The 23,983-nt window shown below is 43.0% G+C and overlaps 1 protein-coding gene across 1 annotated transcript in view; it reads right to left on the reverse strand.

The window, feature by feature from the left end:
- The window catches only part of LOC125461424 (transcriptional repressor CTCF-like), a 176,808-nt gene that overhangs the window by 56,855 nt on the left and 95,970 nt on the right, over positions 1-23,983 (reverse strand). The window contains exons 9-11 of the mRNA XM_059652880.1: positions 22,288-22,470; positions 15,785-15,917; positions 9,462-9,593 (exon numbers count right to left, since the gene is read on the reverse strand). Of these exons, the coding sequence (XP_059508863.1) occupies positions 9,462-9,593; positions 15,785-15,917; positions 22,288-22,470 (448 nt within the window). The remainder of the gene's footprint in view (positions 1-9,461; positions 9,594-15,784; positions 15,918-22,287; positions 22,471-23,983) is intronic.

Raw genomic sequence — 23,983 nt, forward strand, 5'->3', positions numbered from 1 at the left:
CCAGCGACTTCTGTTTCTGTTCCTGATTTGCAGAAGGTACTTTTCTTTTGGTTTTTAAATTAAAGCTCACAGTATTGGAGGTAATGTATTGACATGGATAGAGAACTGGTTGGCAGACAGGTAGCAGAGAGGTGCAATATATGATTTGGACAAAGGAATTGAATGCAGTATCTCTAAATTTGCAGATGACACAAAGCTGGCTGGCAATGTGTATTATAAGGAGACGCTAAGAGGCTGCAGGGTGACTTGGACAGAATGGCTGAGTGGGCAAATAGTCGGCAAATGAAGTACAATGTGGATAAATGCGAAGTTATCCACTTCGGAGGCAAAATCAGGAAGGCAGATTATTACCTGAATGGTCGCAGTTTAGGAAAAGGTGAGGTGCAACAAGACCTGGTTGTCATGGTGGAACAGTCGCTGAAGGTTGACATGCAGGTGCAGCAGGCAGTGAGGAAAGCTAATGGCATGCTGGCCTTCATAGTGAAAGGACTTGAGTATTGGAGTAAGGATGTCTTGCTGCAGTTTTACAGGGCCTTGGTAAGGCCACACCTCGTTTTGGTTTTGTGTAGTTTTGGTCTCCTAGTCTGAGGAAGGGCATGCTTGCTACTGAGGGAGTCTAGCTAAAGCTCATCAGTCCGATTCCTGGGATGACAAGGCTGACATACGAGGAAAGACTGGATCGACTGGGCTTGTATTCAGTGGAATTTGGAAAAAATGAGGAGGGGTCCCATTAAAACATATAAAATCCTCATGGGATTGGCAGGCTAGATGCAGGAAGGAAATTCCCAATGTTGGGCAAGTCCAGAACAAAGAATCACAGTCGAAGAAGCGGTAAACAATTCAGGACTGAGATGAGGAAGAGTTTCTTCACTCAGAGTGTTGTGAACCCGTGGAACTCTCTCCCACAGGAAGCTGTTGGGGCCAGTTTACTGGGTATATTCAAGACGGAGATGGGTGTGGCCCTGGTGGCTAAAGGGATGAAGGGGTATGGGGAGAGGGTGGGAATGGGGTACTGACATTGCATGATCAGCCATGATCATATTGAATGGTGGTGTAGGCTTGAAGGGCCAAATGTCTAACTCCTGCACCTAGTTTCTATGTAATGAAACCAAAACTGTACACACTACTATAACTACAGACTCATCACAACTCTATTCATTGGCTGAAATCCTCCTCTTGTAAAGATCAACAGATTATTTGCCTCCCTAATTGTTTGCTGCATCTGTGTTAGCTTTCAGTGACACCCTTTCAGCATTAGCACTTCCCAGCTTCTCACCATTTAAGAAAAACCTCTGCATGTCTGTGTATCCAACAGAAGTAGGTAACATATTATTTTTCCACATTATATTTCATCTGACTTGTTCTTGCCTGGGTACTCACTCTGAATGAATCCTCTTGAAGTCTCTTTGGCTCCTTCTGACAACTTTTTTTTTGTGTCATTAACAAACTTGAAAATATTAAATTTTGTTATCACATACAAATCATTGTTATAGATTGTGCATAGCTAGGATCCTAACATGAGAACTATTTGTTTATTATATTCTCTGCTTCTGTCAATAAACCGGTTCCGATTCATGCTGAAAAAACAGAAAATACTGGAGAAAGTCAGCAGGTCCACTAGCTTCCGTTCAGCTTTGCTGAAGTACCACATCAGAACTGAAACAGAGATGCTGGCAAGGGAACACAGTGATGTGTTGAGATAACAAAGTATGGAGCTGGATGAACACAGCAGGCCAAGCGGCATCTCAGGAGCACAAAAGCTGACGTTTCGGGCCTAGACCCTTCATCAGAAAAGGATTTTGTGCTTCTAAGATGCTGCTTGGCCTGCTGTGTTCATCCAGCTCCACACTTTGTTATCTCAGATTCTACAGCATCTGCAGTTCCCATTATCTCTGATCACAGTGGTGTGTTGAATTGGCAGCAACTGAATGTTCAGGCTCATTTTTACAGGTACAGTGGAGGTGCTCCACAAAGTGGACAGCAAATCTGTGTTTAACCTCCGGTAAAGAGGAAATCACATTGTGTACAGCAAATACAGTAGACTAATTAAAGTGCAAGGAGATCAGGACTTCAGCTGGAAAGTGATTACGGGCCCTTGGATAGTGAGGAGGGAGGAAGTGCAGCTTCTGTAATTATATGGGTAGATGCCATTGGGAACATAGAACAGTACAGCACAGTAGGCCCTTCAGCCCACAATGTTGTGCCGAACATTTACCCTAATCCTAAGGTGTACCTAACCTCCACCCCCAACTTATACTGTCTTTCATATGCCTATCTAATAGCTGCTTATATGCCCCTAATTAGGCCAAATCCACTACCAGCTCTGGCAATGCATTCCACGCCCTGACCACTCTCTGAGTAAAGAATCTACCTCTGATGTCTCCCCTATATCTACCTCCAAACACTTCAAAATATGTCCCCTTGTAATAGCTATCTCCACCCGAGGAAAAGGTTTCTGGCTGTCTACTGTATCCAAACATCTGATCATTTTGTACATCTTTATCAAGTCAATTCCCATCCTTTGTCATTCTATAGGGAAAAGCCCCAGCTCTTTTAACCTCACCCTTGTAAGATGTTCCCACCATTCCAGGCAACATCCTGGTAATTCTCCTCTGCACCTTTTCCCGCGCTTCCACATATTTCCTATAATGAAGCGACCAGAACTGGACACAATACTCCAGGTGTTGGTGAATCAGGCTTTTGTATAGCTGGAGCATGACTTCATGGCTCTTGAACTCAATCCCTCTATTAATGAAAGCTAACACAACACACGCCTTTTTGACAACTCTATCCATTTGGGTGGCAGCTTTCAGGGAACTGTGGACATGAACCCCAAGATCCATGTGCTACTCCACACTGCCAGGAATCTTTCCGTTAACCCTGTATTCTGCTTTCAAGTTTGTCCTTCCAAAATGAATCACCTCACACTTTTCAGGATTAAACTCCATCTGCCACTCCTCAGCCCAGCCCTGCAACCTATCACTGTCCCTTTGTAACCTAGAGCAGCCCTCTGCACTATCCACAACTCAACCCAGCTTCGTATCGTCCAACTTACTAACCTACCCTTCCACTCCGTCACCCAAATCATTTGCAAAAAACTCAAATATAACAGGATTCAGAACAGATGCTTGTGGTACGCCACTCATAACTGAACACCATGTTGCATATTTTCTGTCCACTATCACCCTTTGTCTTCTAAGGGTCAGCCAATTCTCAGTCCAATCTGCCACATTTCCCCGTATCCCATGCCTCCTTACCTTCTGAATGAGCAGTACCGTGGGGAACGTTATCAAACACCTTACTTAAATCCATCCACTGCTCTACCTTCATCCACGTGTTTGGTCACCTCTTCAAAGAATTCAATAAGGTTTGTGAGGCATGATCTATCCCTCACAAATCCATGCTGACTATCACGAATCAAACTGTGCCTTTCCAAGTAATCATAGATCCTATCTCTCAGAGCACTTTCCAATAATTTGCCCACCAGTGACGTAAGGCTAACTGGCCTGTAATTTCCGGGGTTATCCCTATCCCTGTTTTTGAACAAGGGAATGACATTTGCCCTTTTCCAATCTTCCGGCACTATACCCATGGACAGTGAGGATGAAAAGATCATCGCCAAAGGCCTTGCAATCTCTTCCCTCTCTTCCCATAGAATCCTTGGATAAATCCCATCAGGACCGGGGGACTTACCTATCTTCAGCTTCCTCAAAATTCCTAGCATATCTTCCTTAGTAACATGGACCTCCTCTAGCCTACCAGCCTGTTTCACACTGTCCTCCTCTACAACTAGGTCCCTCTCAGTTGTGAATACCAAAGAAAAATATTCATTAAGGACCTCTCCTATCTCTTTAGGCTCCGTGCACAAATTCTCTTTATAGTCTTTGATGGGACCTACCCTGTCTCTGGTCATTCTCTTATTCCTCACATACATGTAAAAAGCCTTGGAGTTTTCCTTGATCCTATCTGTCAGGTTTTCTCATGCCCCCTTATAGCTCTCCTAAGCTCTTTCTTTCGCTCCTTCTAGGCTCCCCCTAGAGCCTTTTCCGTTCCTTGTTTCCTAAACTTTACATAAACATCCTTCTTCCCCTTAACCAGTCATTCGAACTCTCTTGAGAACCAAGGCTCCCTTACTCGACTGCATCTTCCCTCCCTGCTAGGGATAAACATATTGAGCACACACAGTATGCATTCCTTAAACAAACGCCACATTTCAATAGTGCTCTTCCCTGACAGCATGTGTTCCCATTTTATGTTACCCAGTTCTTGCCTAACAGAATTATAATTACCCTTCCCCCAATTAAAAACCTTACCCTGCTGTGTGTACCTATCCTTTTCCATGACTATTGTAAAAATAAAAGAGTTATGATTGCTAGCGCCAAAATACTCTCCTACCAACAGGTCTAACACTTGAGTCAGTTCATTGCCAAGCACCAAATCCAAAGTGGCCTTTCGTCGTATTGGTCTAGCCACATACTGTGTCAGGAATCCTTCCTGAATGCACTGGTCAAAATTCACTCCATTTAAACTATTACAACTAAAATGTCTCCAATCAATATTTGGAAAGTTGAAGTCACTCATGACCACAACCCTGTGACTTCTGTACCTTTCCAGTATCTGCCTCCCAATCCGCTCCTCCACTTCTCTGCAACTATGAGGGGGTCTGTAAAATCCTCCAAACAAAGTGACTGCTCCTTTTTGTACTTGACCTCAACCCAAACTGACTCTGTGGACATATCATTCTTGAACTGCTGTCTACAACATCACCACAATCCCTGCATGTTGTCTGCACTGCCTGCTAACTTGCAACCACCATCTTTCGATGACCTGCACCAGCATAAATTGTCATACCATCCACTTTCATCTCACTCAACTCCACGTGTTCTCTTTTTCATGGAAACGAACCAGATAGATTGAGGGGTGCCCAACTTTTGACTTCTCAGGTGCTAGGAGAGAATCATGGTGCTGACAGGAGAAGACCAGGATCGTTCTAATGGAGAGACATCCACGTTCTGCCAACCAAGTAAATACCAACCTTCATTCTGTTGTATCTGCATGACTACATTCTGCAAGTTCCAATAGCTCATATTCTGTCACCTTGGTGGGAATGTTAATGTTGGAAAGTATGGGACCACAATCTAGCGAGTACCACACTAGTGTGCATTGCACTACTGCCACCAAGGAAGAAACATCTTGGCCCCTGGGACTCACAGGGTTGTCAACGACGAGGTGCCTACTCAGCCTCAGGTAGGAGAGGGCCCTGTGGTGTCAGCAATTAGAGAACCAAAGAATGAACCAGAGAAACAACAAAACACAGAGAAGGCCAGGGAAAGCTGGAGGATAATCAACATAAAAGAAAAAAAAGAAAGATAAAGAGGTGAATCAGAAACACAAAGAAAAAGGAATTGCAAGAATCAAAGACAGGAGAAACAAGGCAATTAAGAGCCAGACAGAAAGACGGAAGTCAGAAAAATGATATAGTAATACTGTGGTTTAATTACCGGACAAACAATCCAGAAAACCAAATGAAGTCAGTTTTTAAAAAAAAATCTATGAATATAATGCTGATGTCAGTCAAATTTACCAGGGAGCTCTCAAATTGCAGTAAAAATCTCCTGCAACAGCAGCCCCTTGTGTTATGCAGTGGAGTTGTTGCTTACCTTGGTTAACACAGTGACAGATTTTATATGATCAATTTAACTTCTGTTTTCGGTAGGCTTCTAGAATCTAAAGCACTGCCTGTACCTGAGTGACATCGTAAAGTCTGTGAGGCAGTAACTACAATATTACAGTTGCAGAAAGGATGTTTGGGGACTCGTCAACTGAGGTAGTATGGGCTGAGGTTAGAAACAGGAAAGGAGAGGTCACCCTGTTGGGAGTTTTCTATCAGCCTCCGAATAGTTCCAGAGATGTAGAGGAAAGGATAGCAAAGATGATTCTCGATAGGAGTAAGAGAGACAGGGCAGTTGTCATGGGGGACGTCAACTTTCCAAATATTGACTGGGAACACTATAGTTCGAGTACTATAGATGGGTCGGTTTTTGTCCAGTGTGTGCAGGAGGGCTTCCTGACACAGTATGTAGACAGGCCAACAACGGGCGGCGCCACATTAGATTTGGTACTGGGTAATGAGCCCGGCCAGGTGTTAGATTTGGAAGTAGGTGAGCACTTTGGTGATAGCGATCACAATTCTGTTATGTTTACTTTAGTGATGGAAAGGGATAGGTGTATACCACTGGGCAAGAGTTATAGCTGGGGGAAAGGCAATTACGATGAGATTAGGCAAGATTTAGGGGGCATAGGTTGGGGACGGAAACTGCAGGGGATGGGCACATTAGAAATGTGGAGCTTATTCAAGGAAAAGCTCCTGTGTGTCCTCGATAAGTATGTACCTGTCAGGCAGGGAGGAAGCTGTAGAACGCGGGAGCCGTGGTTTACAAAGGAGGTGGAATCTCTGGTCAAGAGGAAGAAGAAGGCTTATGTTAGGATGAGATGTGAAGGCTCAGTTTGGGCGCTTGAGGGCTACAAGGTAGCCAGGAAAGACCTAAAGAGAGAGCTCAGAAGAGCCAGAAGGAGGCATGAGAAGTTGTTGGCGGATAGATCAGGGTAAACCCTAAGGCTTTCTTTCGGTATTTAAGGAATAAAAGAATGATGAAAGTAAGATTAGGGCCAATCAAGGATAGTCGTGGTAAGTTGTGTGTGGAGTCAGAGGAGATAGGGGAAGCACTAAATGAATATTTTTCAACAGTATTCACTCTAGAAAACGACAATGTTGTCGAGGAGAATACTGAGATACAGGCTACTAGACTAAGTGGGATTGAGGTTCACAAGGAAGAAGTATTAGAAATCCTACAGAGGGTGAAGATAGATAAGTCCCCTGGGCCGAATGGGATTTATCCTCGGATCCTCTGGGAAGCCAGGGAGGAGACTGTCAAGCCTTTGGCATTGATCTTTAACTCGTCATTGTCTCCAGGAATAGTGCCAGAAGACTAGAGGATAGCAAGTGTGGTTCCCCTGTTCACGAAGGGGAGTAGAGACAACCCTGGTAATTATAGACCAGTGAGCCTTACCTCAGTTGTTGGTAAAGTGCTGGAAAGGGTTATAAGAGATAGGATTTATAATCATCTAGAAAAGAATAAATTGATTAGGGATAGTCAGCACGGTTTTGTGAAGGGAAGGTCGTGCCTCACAAACCTTATTGAGTTCTTTGAGAAGGTGACCAAACAGGTAGATGAGAGTAAACCGGTTGATGTGGTGTATATGGATTTCAGCAAGGCATTCGATAAGGTTCCCCACAGTAGGCTATTGTACAAAATGCGGAGGAATGGGATTGTAGGAGATATAGCAGTTTGGATCGGAAATTGGCTTGCTGAAAGAAGACAGAGGGTGGTAGTTGATGGGAAATGTTCATCCTGGAGACCAGTTACTAGTGGTGTACTGCAAGGGTTGGTGTTGGGTCCACTGCTGTTTGTCATTTTTATAAATGACCTGGATGAGGGCATAGAAGGATGGGTTAGTAAATTTGCAGACAACACTAAGGTCGGTGGAGTTGTGGATAGTGACGAAGGATGCTGTAGGTTGCAGAGAGACATAGATAAGCTGCAGAGCTGGCAAATGGAGTTTAATGCAGACAAGTGTGAGGTGATGCACTTTGGTAGGAGTAACCAGAAGGCAAAGTACTGGGTTAATGGTAGGATCCTTGGTAGTGTAGATGAGCAGAGAGATCTCGGTGTCCACATACACAGATCCTTGAAAGTTGCCACCCACGTTGACAGGGCTGTTAAGAAGGCATACAGTGTTTTAGCTTTTATTAATAGAGGGATCGAGTTCTGGAACCAAGAGGTTATGCTGCAGCTGTACAAAACTCTGGTGCGGCTGCACTTGGAGTATTGCATACAGTTCTGGTCACAGCATTATAAGAAGGGTGTGGAAGCTTTGGAAAGGGTGCAGAGGAGATTTACTAGGATGTTGCCTGGTATGGAGGGAAGGTCTTACGTGGACAGGCTGAGGGACTTGAGGCTGTTTTCATTAGACAGAAGAAGGTTGAGAGGTGACTTAATTGAAACATATAAAATAATCAGAGGGTTAGAGAGGGTCGATAAGGAGAGCCTTTTTCCTCAGATAGTGACGGCGAGCACGAGGGGGTATAGCTTTAAATTGGGGGGTGAAAGATATAAGACAGATGTCAGAGGTAGTTTCTTTACTCAGAGAGTAGTAAGGGAATGGAACGCTTTGCCTGCAATGGTAGTTGATTCGCCAACTTTAGGTACATTTAAGTCATCATTGGATAAGCATATGGACGTACATGGAATAGAGTAGGTTAGATGGGCTTGAGATCGGTATGACAGGTCGGCACAACATTGAGGGCCGAAGGGCCTGTACTGTGCTGTAATGTTCTACAGTTGAGAATCTGGGTAAAGAAAGTGTTTAAAGTGCCCAAGACTGAAAACAATGTTCCTGAAGCAGTTGGTGCCAAGTGTATCTTACAGGCACAAGGAGAATATCTGAAAGAGAACACTAGACTTGAAAGATTGCAGACAGTGTTTCTGTAACACTGTCTCCTGATCCAGGCTGTGATTTTACAACTGGCTGGGGTCCCCATTCTCCCTGGCGTGACAATCATGGATGAACCCACCTCTACTCAGTCAGCTTAACATCTGGAGGGCAATAAACTGGCCCCCATTCTTGAAGGGTGTCTCTTCATGGACAGCAGCTGGCCAATCACATGTAGCGGACGGGGAGGGGTGGCCATTGATGGCCTGCTTCATGTCCATGATGAAAGATGTCACTGGCATACAAAGCTAAGGTGGGAATGGGTGGGGCTGTGCAGGCTGAAAGACCCTGCCAAGTGAAGCTGGAAGTGGGGATCGCAATGGGTAAGGAAGACTGGGGGCACTACCCCTCCGTACTTCTGTCACCAGCCTGAGCAGTGGAAATTGCTAAGCTTCATGCTTAAGTCGGCCTCTGCATGATGCTGGAACAATTAGATTAAGTTTGAAAGACCTTAACTGAGGGTCTCAATTAGCCCATAAGCTGGCAGACAGCAAGTTAACTTGCCGTGAATGCAACAAAGGTGGGTAATTGTCCTTAGCATCGCTCAATTCTACATTTATCCAGCCACTTCATCTAACGACCTGGCCCTGGGTTTCCAAAATTCAGCCTGAAAGAGGCAAGAGGCAGGTCAGAGGTTTATACAGATTGTAAGCTTCCCAGGGAGTTCAGGAACATATCAGTTAATATTTTTGAACTTCTCATTAGGTAATCCCATTGATATATCATCTGATTATGCTGAATTTTTCATCCAATACTAGTTGACTTTTGACATTCAGTCATTTTAAAAAGGGAGCTAATTAAAGGATAGAAAAACAGGTGTAAGCAGACATACAATAGATAACCTACAATGAGCTATAATTCCAATGACTTGACACTTAATCCCTATTATGTAAGTTATAGTTCTCTACCTGATTTTCTTTTAACCATTTTTTTCCTTTTCATCACATTTGTTTTAGTCGGTGATGTGACATCATTCTTGATGTGACAGTCATCAGTTACTTCAATGGATTGTTGAGTCTCAAGTCCAACTGGAGATTCATCTGTCAAAATCATACATTTCACATTAGTGCATATTGCAGTTTAAATAGAACAATCATCAAATTCACGTACAGTCCTGAGTTCTAACATTATGATCAAAAGCGCATGAGCCTTATCTGCTGCAGGGTCCATTCAAATCCAGGCACAGTCAATTATTAAGATATTGGGAATTAGAAAATAAATTGGGTGTAACTTTTTTTGTACGGAGGTTATAGACTTTTTCAATGTATGGTGCAGTGGTATTGTTGCTGGATTAGAAATGCTACACAAAACTATATAACAGGCAGCTCGGTGGCTCAGTGGCGAGCACCACTGCCTCATATCCACCACTTCCTCAGGAAGTTAATTCCACAGTCAGGTGGAAGAGGTTGGTGACAGATACAATCATTGCAGCAACTTGCAAAGTAATGAAAATATAACAAACACAAAAACTGCCTTTTTCTGTGTTTTTTAAAATTATAGACTGAAATGAAAAGAAAACTGTCATTAAAAGCCAGAGTTTTTCAAGGATTGCAGCAGGTTTTGAAATGCATTTAGCTTGATCCTTACAGCTAGCATCATTTATACAGCTGTTTGAACAAACAATAATTGAAATGGTTGCAGACGAACAGGAGTTTGAAGGGTTCTATATTCAGATAGAGCTTTGGTTCGTAACAAGAAGTTGACTGATCTACGGACCAGTGACCAATTATCAATAACAAAGGCCTTCTGCCTGAGTCATTAGTTTTCAGGTAACTGTTCAGCTTGGAACTAGTGTTAAGATTATTTAAGACTACACAGAGTACTTAAGGATCTGGTCCTAGAAATATTAGACACATTGATGTCATCTTTCAGATTCTAAAAACTCTGGAACAGTTCCTATGAAGTGGAAGGTTGCTCATATAAGACCACTATTTAAAAAGGAGATAGAAAGAAAACAGAACTATCGATCAGTTAGCTACTACATCGAGAGTAGGGAAAATGCCAAATTATTATAAAGGATTTCATAACAAAGCACTTGGAGAACAGTGATAGAATCGGGCAGAGTCAGCATGGATTTACGAATAGGAAACCATGCTTGCCAAATCTATTGAAATTTTTCAAGAATGTAACTAGTTTAGCTGATAAGGAGGAAACAGTGCATGTAGTTTACTTGGTCTTTCACAAGACATTCGATTAGATCCCACATAAGAGATTAGCATGAAAAATTAAAGCACATGGGATTGGAAGAAGTATTGGTACAGAGCATACTTGCAGACAGGAAACAAAGAATAGAAATAAACAGGTCTTTTTCTGATTGTCAGCCAGTGACTAATGGGGTACCAGAGGGATCAGTGCTTGGACCCAGCTATTTACAATGCAGATTAATGGGTGAGAGGGTGAGCTGCAAGGAGGATGCAGAGATGCTTCAGTGTGATTTGGACAAGTTGAGTGATTGGGTACATGCATGGCAGATGAAGTATAATGTGAATAAATGAGAGGTTATCCACCTTGGCAGCAAGAACAGGAAGGTGGATTATTACCTAACGGTGATAGATTTGGAAAGGAGGAGATGCAACAGGACATGGTTGAGAAGGTGAGTTGCCACAGTGATGCTTGGATGTCTGCTTCAGAAGCTGCGGGTAAACAGTATTGATCTCCCCAAGCGTTTCTTTCTTACTTAAAGGAAACATGAATAGGTGCGGTCAGGCTCACTGGGATGAAGGGTTTTAGTTTAGCTACCAATTGGAGTTTCGGAGTTGGCTGTTCAAGCTGATAGATACAGCTCGCTCTCTGCTGCAATAAAAGCTTTAGCTCTCTATTGCCACATTGTTTTTTTTCAGTGTTCCTGTCACTTGGACTGGAAGGGAGTTAGCATGTGAGGAAAATCTGTTTGGCTGAATTTGCTTTTGCCAAAGGTGTGTTTATGGGATGCTGCTATATTGGAACAATTGATGATTGGTAGCCAATAATATTTTAATTAAGTATTTCAACTGAGTTAAATTTATGACATTTTTTCTTATTTTGTTTGTATTTTAACTGTGTTGTAAGAATAAAGTGTGTTTTGCTTAAAGCCCAGTGGTGGACCAAGTGACTTACATCTGAAACACAACATCTTACACCTGCCTTTTACTAAAATAAAAAGCTAGGGTCATAGAGTCAAAGAGCTGTGCAGCATAGAAACAAACCCCTCAATCCAACTCGCCTATGTCAACCAGATATTTTAAATAAGCCTAGTCCCATGTGCCAGCATTTGGCCCATATCTTTCTAAATCTATTCTATTCATATAGCCATCCAGATACCTTAAGTAGTAATTGTACTAGATTTCAATCCTCTGGCAGCTCATTCCATACACTCACCACCCTCTGTGTGAAAAAGTTGCCTCGTTTAAATCTTTCTCCTCTCATCCTAAATCTATATTGTCTAGCTTTGGACTGCCCTACCCTGGGGAAAAGACATTGTCTATTCACCCTATCCATGCCCCTCATGATTTTATAAACCTCTACAAGGTCACCCCTCAGCCTCTGACACTCCAGAAAAAATAGCCCAGGCCGATTTAGCCTCTCCCTATAGCTCCAACCCTCCAACCCTGACGTAATCCTTGTTAAGTCTTTTCTGACCCTTTCTAGTTTCACAACATACTTCCTGTAGCAGGGAGACCAGAATTGCACAGTATTCCAGAAGATGCCTAACTAGTGTCCTATACAGTCACAACATTACCTCCCAACTCCTATACTCAATGCACTGACCAATAAAGGCAAGCATATCAAATGCCATCTTCACTATCCTGTTTGCCTGCGATTCTACTTTCATGGAAATATGAACCTGCATCCCAAGGTCTCTTTATTCAGCAACACTTCCCAGGACCTTACCATTAGTGTATAGGTCCTGTCCTGATTTGCCTTTCCAAAATGAAGCACCTTACTTTTATCTCAATTAAATTTCAAATGCCACTCCTCAACCCACTGACCCATCTGATCAAGATCCCGCTGTACTCTGAAGTAACCTTCTTTGCTGTCCACTACAACATCAATTTTGGTGTCATCTTACTGGCCACACCTTCTATGTTCACATCCAAAACATTTAGGTAAAATGATGAAAAGCGGGGACTCAGCACTGATCCTTGTGGGACACTGCTAGTCACAGGCCTCTATTCTAAAAAGCAATCCTCCACCATTGAGCCAGTTCCGTACCCAAATGGCTAGTTCTCTCTATATTCCATGTAATCTAATCTTGCTGACCAATATACTATGAGGAACCTTGTAAAACGCTTTACAAAAGTCCATAGAGATCACACCCACCACCTTTCCCTCATCAATTCTCTTCATCACTTCTGCAAAAAAAAACCAATCAAGTTGCTGAACCACAATTTTCCATGCACAAAGCCATGTTGACTATCCCTACTCAGTCCTTGCTTTTCCATATATATGTAAATCCTGTCCCTCAGGATCCCCTCCAACATTTGCCTACCACTGAAATCAGGTTCATGGTCTATAGTTCCCTGGCTTTTCCTTACCACCTTTCTTAAGTAGTGGCACCACATTAGCCAAAGTCCAATCTTCGGCACCTAACCAATGACTATCGATGATACAAATATCTCAGCAATCACTTCCCTAGTTTCCCACAGAGTTCTGGGATACACCGGATCCCCAGGAATTAACCATCTTTATGCATTATACGACAACCAGCACCACCTACTCTGTATTATGAACATTTTTCAAGATGTCATTATTTATTTCTCCATGTTGTCTACTTTCCATATCTTTCTCCAAAGTAAACAGTGATGCAAAATACTTCTTTAGTATCTACTCTATCTCTTGTGGTTCAACACATAAGCAGCCTTGCTGGTCTTTAAGGGGCCCTATTCTCTCCCTAGCTACTCTTTGGTCATTGATGTCTTTGTAGAATCCTCTGGATTCTCCTTAACTCTATTTGCCAAAGCAATCCTATGACCCATTTTTGCCCTCCTGATTTCCCTCTTATGTATACTCATACTGCCTTTACATTCTTCTAGGGGTTCACTTGAGCTCTGCTGTCTATTCCTGACACATGCTTCCTTCTTATTCTTGACCAAAACCTCAATGACTCTAGACATTCAGTTCCCTGCATCTACTAGCCTTGCCCTTCACCCTAACAGGAACATACTGTCATTGGACTCTCATTATCTCATTTTTGAAGGCTTCTCATTTTTCAGCCATCCCTTTAGCTGTCAACATGTGCCTCCAATCAACTTTTCAAAGTTCTTGCCTAATACCGTCAAAATTGGCCTACCTACAATTTGGAACTTCAACTTTTAGATCCAGTCTATCACCTTCCATAACTAATTTAAATTAATAGAATTATGATCACTTTCCCCAGAATGCTCCCCAACTAACACCTCAGTCACCTGCCCTGCCTTATTTTGCAAGAGTAGGTCAAATTTTGCACCTTCTCCAAAGATACATCCACATACTGAATCAGAAAATTTTCTTGTACACACCCAACAAATACCTCTCCATCCAAGCTCTTAACAGTACAGCAGCCTCAGTCTATGTTCGGAAAGTTAAAATCCCTGACCATAACCACCCCATTATACTAACAGATAACTGAAATCTCCTTAGAACTTTGTGTCTCAGTTTTCTGTTGACTATTGTGGGGTCTGTAATACAATCCCAATAAGGTAAACATCCTTTCTTATTTCTCAGTTCCACCCAAATAACTTCCCTGGGCATATTCCCAGGAATATCCTCCTTAAGTACAGCCGTAATGTATTCCCTAATCAAAATCATCACTACCCCTCCTCTCTTGCCTCCGTCTCTATCCTTCCTATAGCATCCATACCCTGGAACATTAAGCTGCCAGTCTTGACCATCCTGAGCCACCTGTCTGTGATCGCTATGGTATTCCAGTCCAATGTTCCCATCCATGTGCTGAGTTCACCTGCCTTACTCATTAGGCCTCTGCACTGAAATAAATGCAGTTTAATTTAACAGTCTTACCTCGTTCTTTGCTTTGTTCCTGCCTGCCCTGACTGTTTGACTTGCTCCTTTTCCCAAATACACCAGTCTCAGATTGATTTCTTTCCTCACTATCTCCCTGGGTAACCAACATCATCACCACCCTCCACAACTAGTCTAAATCCTCCTGAGCAGCTCTAACAAATCTCTCCATCAGTAAATTCCGGTCCATCCAATTCAGATACAATTCGTCCTTCTTATAGAGGTCACTACTACCACAGAAGAGACTCCAATGATGCAAATATGTGAATCCTTCTCACCTGCACCAGCTCCTCAGCCACGCATTCATCTGCTCTGTCCACCTATTCCTACCCTCACTAACTTGTGGAACCGGGAGTAATCCAGATATTATTACCTTTAAGGACCTCCTGGGTAAATATATGAATAGGAAGAGAACAGACAGATGCGGAACCTGTAACTGAAGACATTTTTAATGTGGAAGGGTAAAATGTGTCAGCACAGGCTTGGAGGGCCAAAGGGCTTGTTCCTGTATTGTATTGTTCTTTGCTATTTGAATTCCTGCCTGCCTAGGCTATCTCTTTGCTATATGATAAGAGGGTTTGGTTGGTCCATAACATTGGCCAGACTTAAAAGCCTCCTTCTCTGGAAGATAGTGATAATCTCACTTTTCTCAGACAACCTTAGAAAGAACGTGCAGGGAGGCATCACTGAACCCACAGGTTTTTTTGGGGGCTGTGGTGGCTTTGGGGATGGTGTGGTAGTGTCACTCATCGCCTCTTTTGAAATATGATGGTAGTAGCAGCTGAACTTATTTAGGGGAGAAAATCAGAAGGCTGTACTTGCCAGACTGACTATGCCATCACGTAAGGAATGAATACCTATCCAGGTGTCCTTTAAATATGGTGGTTTGACCTTAGAACCTAAGAGATAACAATGGGTAGTGACTTCATTATGTGCTGCATAATTCACCACAGCTCTTGGCCATTAGCTAATTGTTTGCCGTTGTGTGGTTACATGTAGCCAGCCTTGCTGCCCCGGCCAAGAAAGTTGCTCTATTCCTGTATCATTGCCAATGGCTTCATTGTTATTGGAAGATATCTGCCTGTGATATTATTGAAACATTAAATCATGGGACTTTAATCAACGATAGATCATAAATACCAGAAGTCTGCCATGGTTGGCAATGTAAAATGAATATTATTTTACTTTGATGATTAATTATATTAACACAACAACTTCAAATGATGCTTTTGGTTCAATATTTAACAAAATATACCTCCTTTTGCTTCAGCATTGTGTTTGTACTCCAACTTATTCTTCTTATTCCTCCTTTTCTTTGGCATAAGCATTGCATTTCCATCTTGTATTGTCACACTGCCACATCTCTCAGCATGCCTTTTCATGACATTCTCATAAAGGAAAATAGATTTGTTCAAATCACACAGGTCAATTGTTCTTCACTTCCACTGTCATCCCCAATCAGGAAATTAAATAGAGAACAAATTATACAATGGAATAGTGAGCAAAGCAAGAAGGGCAGGAGTTGTACGTTTGAAGGTGGATGATTCGAACAATACTGTTTACAAGATGTTTAAATTGCTCAACAATCATCTGAACTAGGATCAAGGGGGAAGAAATTCATCTTGAGCAACAGCAATTAGCCAACAAGGTCCAGACACGAAGGCATAAAGGATTAGATTCTTAACCATGTCATGTCAGTGAACACAAGTGAGATATTTTTACCAGGATTTGGGTTTCACTGTTCTTACCTGAAGCATGTTGCTTTCTTGATTGACCATGATTATTTACAGCCAAGGACCAGAAAAGGTTTAGAACTGGGATCAGTATGCACTGATGCAGAGATTTTGCTAAAACTGGAAGAGGCTGCAATATTTTTGTATTGCAATTATGCTTGTATTTGGAAAAAGGCTGAGATTTGAAGAAATTATTCAATTCAGGGAAAACATCAATAGTTTAAATTAAATACAGAATGCTCTACATAAGGTACAACAGCTGAGAATGGTATCTTGTAAAATAGATGATAAATGCATTGGCCGGTTAACAGTTAAGGCTATGGATTGTTTAGCAAGAAGTATTAGAAAAATCATAAATTAAGCAAAACTAACCAACAAGCCTACTTTAAAAGCTGTAGTTTGACGTCAGGTCAAAATCTGGAGAAGTTTCACATACACTTAATGCATAAAGACAAGAATTTCTCCTGTTTGTGAAAACTCAGGAGCTTCTGAATTGTCTTGTAGTCCTAGGGCCACAAAATGTGTACATGACCAGGAAATAGGAGACTGATAGAAACTTTGAAAGCATAGTCAATAGCTTGTACAGCAAATATTATCACAGGTGTTAAATCATATACTCATCAAAAGAAGTGCTAAATATAGCAGTTCAAAGAATTTGATGTCTCACTGAAGAACTGCAGCTGAAGATTGGCTTTGATAGGTGTAGTGATTGTTACAAGGTGGACCCTGTTAACTACAAGGGCCTTGATTGTGGCTGGGCATCTGATATAAGCAGGAGAATCTCTTGCTGCCTTCAGGAAGAGGTGGGCACTGTGGGATGTAGAGTGCTTTATTGTTCCTGCCAACTCTATTGTGCGTCGTCGTCGTCGTCGTCGTCGTCGTCGTCGTCGTCGTCGTCGTCGTCGTCGTCGTCGTCGTCGTCGTCGTCGTCGTCCCTTCTCCCCCTTCCAACCCCCAACCCACCCACCCACCCAGTAAGTATTGTCCTTATTGGGCCTTGCTTGTTACTAGTTCCCTGGTCATGTGGGTGATTTTTTTTTCCTGGTTGTGGAAAAAAAATGTATGAATGGGGGTTCAAACAGTCTCCTTAGTTCAGGGGGCTGATTCCAAGCTGGCTGGCCACAGCCAGTGTACTGTGAACAAATAAATAAAGGGTAACTTGGATGGGATATTGACCTCCTGGGCAATTATTTCACTGGGAATGGGATTTTTTTTCTGAGCTAATGACATTGGGGTAGATGTAAAGCATGAGTAATCCTTCTGACTGCTTGTGGATGTGTGGCATTTTTGATTACAAGGGGCTTAACTTTTCCAGAGGTACCAGACACTAAAACCTTCCAAGAGCTGATGGAGTTGATTAAGGAATGTTATGACCCCAAACCTCCTCTAATTTTGAGACTATATTGGTTTTACTTGGCTGTCTGAGAACCAGGGTAATCCTTATCAGGATTTTTGACCATGTTAAGATGACAGCTTTTGGGTTAACACTGAATGAGATGCTGAGAGACTTTGTTTGATATGTGGGATTAATGGCATAACCATGAAGAAGCACCTACCAACTGGGCTTCAAAAAGACACTATAATTGGCTTTTTCATTAGAAAATGCAGCAAGTGGAGCATGGGAACTACAAGGCATCCCAATGAAGTGGACACCCTCACTCCTCTGGCTGAGCTTGGGGAACACTACTTGAGGGCAGGCCCTCGCAGAGGTTTATGCAGGGCATATCCTGAGCAGAGGGACCCGAGGGCAGCCCACAGCAGAATCCCACAAAGCTGTGCAATGGCTAAGTGGTGAGGAGTTCTTCAGGCCTATATATGGACTGGAGACAGCAAAGGAGTCACATGACTTCACCTGACCTGAGTAAGAAGAGTCATTGGCTGGTACTTAGAGTGCACACAATGAAGTTTCCCAACATGTGGCACAGTGGTTAGCACTGCAGCCTCAGTGCCAGGGACTCAGGTTTGATTCCAGCCTCAGGTGACTGTTTGTGTGGAGTTTGCACATTCTCCCTGTGTCTGTGTGGGTTTCCTCCCAGTACTCTGGTTTCCTCCCACAGTCCAAGGATGTGCAGGCTAGGTGGATCAGCCATGCTAAATTGCCCATAGTGTTCAGGGTTGTGTGGGTTATGGGTCTGGGTGGGATACTTCAAGGGGCAGTGTGGACTTGTTGAGCCGAAGGGCCTGTTTCCACACTGTAGGAAATCTAATCTAAACGTGGGTTGGAACAATTAGATTGCTTAGCAACATCTAAATTGGAGCCAATTAAAATTAAGCTTGTTTAAATGGTTACCCAGTTCCCATGGAGGTTGATACCAATGCAGCTGTATTTGTGGTTGCACAACCTGTCTTTAACAAGATGCACTCCATCTCCAACCCTTATGTTTGTGTAAGGCCTCAGCCAGGCTGAGAATGTACACTGAGGATCCGTTGCAGATTAAGAGTATGATTTTGGTTTCAGTCTCCTATAAGAAGCAGTTGGTGCAGCTACCACCGATGATAGCAAAAGGTTTGAGTCCAAGCCTACTGAGGCAGAACTGGTTCAGAAAGATTAATCTAGACTGGTTCCACATTTTGCGATTAGAAAACGACTGCCTCGGTGAAGTCTTAGTGAAGTACCCAGGACTTTTTCCAGGAAGAGCCTGAGACTATCAAAGGGGCCAAAGCCACTTTATAAGTTGGCCACGAAGCAATTCTACAATTTTGCAAGGCCCACCTGGTGCTATGTACCTTGTGGGGAAAGTAGAGGCAGAATTTAGGAGGTTGGAGAGCAAAAGAATCATCAAACCAATGCAGTTTGCAGAATGGGCAGCACTGGTTGTAGAGATTAAGAAGCCCAACAGCTTAGTTTGCCTTTGTGGGCGTTTTAAGCAAACAGAAAAATCGCTTCTTGCAGCTGAATAAATACCCAATCCCTCACAGAGGATTATGTACACCAAGTTGGCAGAGGCACTGTACTTTCCAAAGCAGGACATGAGCCACGTCCACCCACAGTTGTGGGTGGATGAGAAGTATGCCACAATTAACATCCATAAAGGTTTATACTAATAGACAAGTCTGCCATCTGGGATATTATCAGCCTGTGTCATTTTCCAGCTGACAATGGAGAACATTTTACAAGAGCTGCCCCCAGGTTGCCATTTGTCTAGATGCTAATAACTGGGAATACTAATAAGTAGCACTTGGACATGGTGTTTAAACATTTCTCCCAGGCGGGTGTACACCTTAGAAGGGAGAAATGTGTTCTAGGCAACCCAAGTGACTTACCTGGGTTACAGAATTGGCAAAACTGGATTACACCTGTTGAAAGATACAGTGAGGACGATCAAAGGAGCCTCGGCTCCTACATCTGTACCGGAGATTAATTATTACAGAAAATTCATATGTAACCTGGTCTCCATCTTGGCACCCTTACACCTGCAATTGAAAAAAAAAAGGTCAGTCTTGGAAATGGTGTGCAGCCAAGAAGTAGCCTTTAGGGAAGTGGGCTATCATCTTCTAAGGTGTTGGCCCACAATGATCTGAAGCAAGAGATAGTGCTGACATGTGAGGCCCTTCTGTACACAGTATCAGGGTAGTATTAGTTCACTAGTCCCAAAAGAGAGGAAAACCCAATTGTGTATGCTTCCTGGGCTTTGGCTGATGCTGAACATAAAATGTGCCCAGATGGAGAAGGAAAGTTTGGCAGTCATCTTTGGTGTGAGCAAGCCCCACCAGTACCTTTACAGATGGGGATTTGTCATATCAATGGATCATAAACACCTGCTAAAGCTATTGAAGGAAGAGTAGGCAGTGCTGTCCATAACTTACGGCAGAATTCAGCATTGGACCCTTATTCCCAGTGGGTACAAGTGAGAACACCATCCAGAAAACAAAGTGGCTAATAAGTATGCCCCGAGCCCCATTCCACTGGCAGATACTCCACTAGTGGTGCCTCCCCACCAACAGTCCTTGGTTTTGAACTCCCTGGACATCCTGCCAGTTATCAAAGGCAATATCCGACTGTGAACACAAAATTTATCTTGTCTTGGCAAAACAAGCAGCTGGTGGTAATAGGTGTGACAGAAGGACCAGTAGACCATGACTGAAACCTTTCTGGACCCAGTGAGGCCAGTTCAGCATAGAGGACAGCATATTACTTTGGGGAGCAAGAGTGGTGCTCCCAAGTAAAGGTCACCACCAGCTACTGACCAATCATCCAGGGGTTTCCAAGATGAAGATGCTAGCAAGAGGCTGGATGCTAACATAGCATTAGTGGGGCAGAGCCCAGAGTGCCAACAAGAACAAAAATTGCCACCAGCGGCAGCCCCATATTCGTGGGAATGGCCAGGTAAACCCTGGAGTCAGTTATATGTTGACTATGCCGGTTCTTTCATGAGTTCAATGTTCCTGGTCATTGCGGACGCTCATTCAAAGTGACTGGACGTGCATAAAGTCCATCCAGCAAACTCAGGGATGACAACTGAGAAGCGGTGAGCAATGTTCGCGACACAGACTCCCAGCAGTGTTGGTTACAGGATGTAACTTACTAGCAGGGAATTTGAGTATTTCCTGAAGTTGGATTGCTTTCAGTGGATAAGGACAGCACCATACTATCTATCATCAATGGTTGGTGGAAAGGCAGGCTTAAAGAAGCAGCCTACGGTGTCACTCAATGCCAAACTTTCCTGGTTCGCATTCCATTATAGGACCACCCCACATGCAACAACAGGGTTGGCTCCAGCAGAGTTGCTAATGGGGAGAAGACTCCACACCAGGTTAAACCTGATATTCTCAGGCTTGTGGGAGAGGGTGAAATGGCAGCAGGAATGCCAATGCCAGCCACAAACATTCTCCAAGTAAGAGAGGCAATTTAATTCAGGAGACAGTGTGGAGCTGGAACCATGGAAATGGCCCAGTATAGGAATGAGGTGAGGTGAACGAGAGGTCAGGTCCCTTGACTTACAAAGTTCAGGGAGGTAAGATGATCCTGAACAAACATGTGGATCACCTGAAAGCTGTTACCTCACAAACAGAGCAGAAACAAAATATACCTCACCCGTCAGAACAGCCATATGGTCTGTCAGGAACCACAGGTTCTCACCCTCCACCTAGTGTCAGGAAAACTTCAGAGTCCAGTCAACACCATTGCAGCTGGAAGAAGGAGACGAAGGAGAAGGGGACGGGGGCACACTCTCAAGACACTCCAGATGCTACAGTCTGGAACATACCTGTGTCAGAGTCCAAATCAGATGAACCAGACCTAGGCCAAAAATGTCAGAACATCTAGGCCTACATCCCCAGACTGAGGGAGGGGAGGGATGTAGTATTTGGCAGCAAGTGGATCTTGTTGACCACATGTTTCTTGATTGGGGTTGTCAACCTTGGGCCAATCAGGAAGCCCTTACCAATTAATATAAACGGGGACTTAGCATCTCCTTGCTTCAGGGACTGATTCCAAGCTGGTTCGCCATTGTTGGTTTACTGTACACAAGTAAATAAAAGGTGATGGGATACTGGCCTGTGTTCAGTTGAAACTATGATCTTGTCAACAAAACTTATCTTGGAAAGAAAGGGTTAAATAACAATGTGAAAAGTTAGTCACTGTCCCCTCAAAATAACCTGGTCAGCTGCTTGAAGGTAAAACGGGTATATTGCTAACAGATGCACACAATTAAGTTATTGCATTGTCCAAATCTAGTGAAGATATTAAGTATTTAATCCATATTTTGAGTAGTGCCTCATTATTTCTCATGTCTGAATAGTGGAATAACTATCAGGGATAGAAAGTTACATCTTACAAGAACTACAGATCCAGCCATTCTTCTCCTTGATTCAATGGAATTGATAATCAAGAGCCTAGTGTCTACCTGTGTAGCTCTTCACTCAGACAAACTGGCAGTATTACGTTCCCAGTTCAACTTATGTTCACCTTGGATGGGTGAGTAGTACAGATCAGTGCTTGTCACCCCTTAGATGTGAGTGTGCTGCAGGTTGTCTGATATGACAGGACTTAAACCGTATTACAAATGAAAAAACAAGCAGGTACCTTGCGAGTAAAGCTTTTACAACACTGGGAGCAAATGTATGCCTCTGGGATGAAACTTGGATCGTGATGTTTCTTGAAATGCAAGTCCAGAAGCTGCTTCTGTCTGAACTGCTTATCACACTGGGAGCAGCTGAATGGCTTTTCTCCGGTGTGGATACGTTTATGCATTATCATGTGACGTTTCTGTGCACAATATCAAAATGGTTTAGGAGAAATAAAGCAAACTGCAGGAAATGTTGAACAAAATATAAATTATTGGAATACTCAACAGGTCAAGTACATTGGTTAGAGACCTTCATTTTGCCCAGGTAACAATCCACTTCAAGGTAAGGCATCGTTAACACAACTGCTAAGATGTGCCAAAATCTGCTAGGTGTTCCCTTATGCTTTTAATTCTTCAAGGACATCTGAACAGGCCCAGGTTTGATTTCATTGGTTATCAAACATTTCAGTTATATAAATTTTCATTAGGTAAAAAGGTTATGATAAAGATTTTTTCACATGATTGGGCAGGATGAAGAGTTAGAAACAAGTCATCCATTTCAATCAATCACTCAGTGAAAAGCAAAGTTTTTCTTTATGCAGAGTTGCTGCAGTTCACCAGCATACAGAGAATCGGCTGACTATTGGCTCCTTCTGCTTTGCAAAGTTTTAATTTTAGGGATGTAACAGGCCAGGTGGACGAAAGGAAACCTGAGATGTGATGCACCTTGACTTCCGAAAGGCATTTGCTTAGCTGCCTTATCAAAGGTTGCTAAATAAAGTAAGAGATTAAGGTACAAAATGTGACATATTAGCATAGCTACCTAACAGGAGGGAGAGGATTAAGTTGATAATTTTCAGGTTGGCAAGCTGTGACTAGTGGGGTGCCATTGGGATCAGCATTGACAGCTCAACTATTTACAATCTTTATTTAGCAACCTTTGATATGGCAGCTAAGCAAATCTGTATGGGGTCCCCAGTTTAGGAACATTTAAATTATGAATGCTTATACTTATGAGCGTGATCCCAATTAGGGGTGTAATTTTAAACATCCAACATATGAACATTTCCAGTATGTAAGAACAGTTGCTTCATATCGTCCTGCATTGTGTTCCAACTTGCATACTAATTGACTTGTGAATAAACTCATGAACAGAACCTATTTGCAACTCAAAGATTGCTGGTGTAACCGCCTGGATGGTTGCAAAATTTGCCGATGACACCAAATTAGGTAGGAAAGTAATTGCCTAAAGGAGGCAAACAGCCTGTACAGTGATATAATAACATAAAGATCAAGTAAACATTGTGCAGATGGAATACATGTATAATGTGGGAAAATGTAAACTTGTTCTGGGTGGCTGTGGTTAGCACTGCTGCCTCACAGTGCCAAGGACCAGGGCTTAATTCCATCTTCAGCCGACTGTCTGTGTGGAGTTTGCACATTCTCCCTATGTCTGAGGGTTTCCTCCAGGTGCTCCAGTTACCTACCACAGTCCAAAGATGAGCAGGCTAGCTGGATTGGCCATGCTAAATTGCCCAGTGTTTGGGGATGTGTAGGTTGCTTATCGGGGGGATGGGTTTGGATGGGATGCTGTGTAGACTTGTTGGGCCGAAGGGCCGAAGGGCCTGCTTCCACATTGTAGGGATTCTATGATTCACTTTGGCAGGGAAAAGAGTAAAGAATTAGTGATAAACTGCAAGACATTGTGGTACA

The sequence above is a fragment of the Stegostoma tigrinum genome, chromosome 19 (genome assembly GCF_030684315.1).
Source record: "Stegostoma tigrinum isolate sSteTig4 chromosome 19, sSteTig4.hap1, whole genome shotgun sequence".
Classification (NCBI taxonomy): domain Eukaryota; kingdom Metazoa; phylum Chordata; class Chondrichthyes; order Orectolobiformes; family Stegostomatidae; genus Stegostoma; species Stegostoma tigrinum.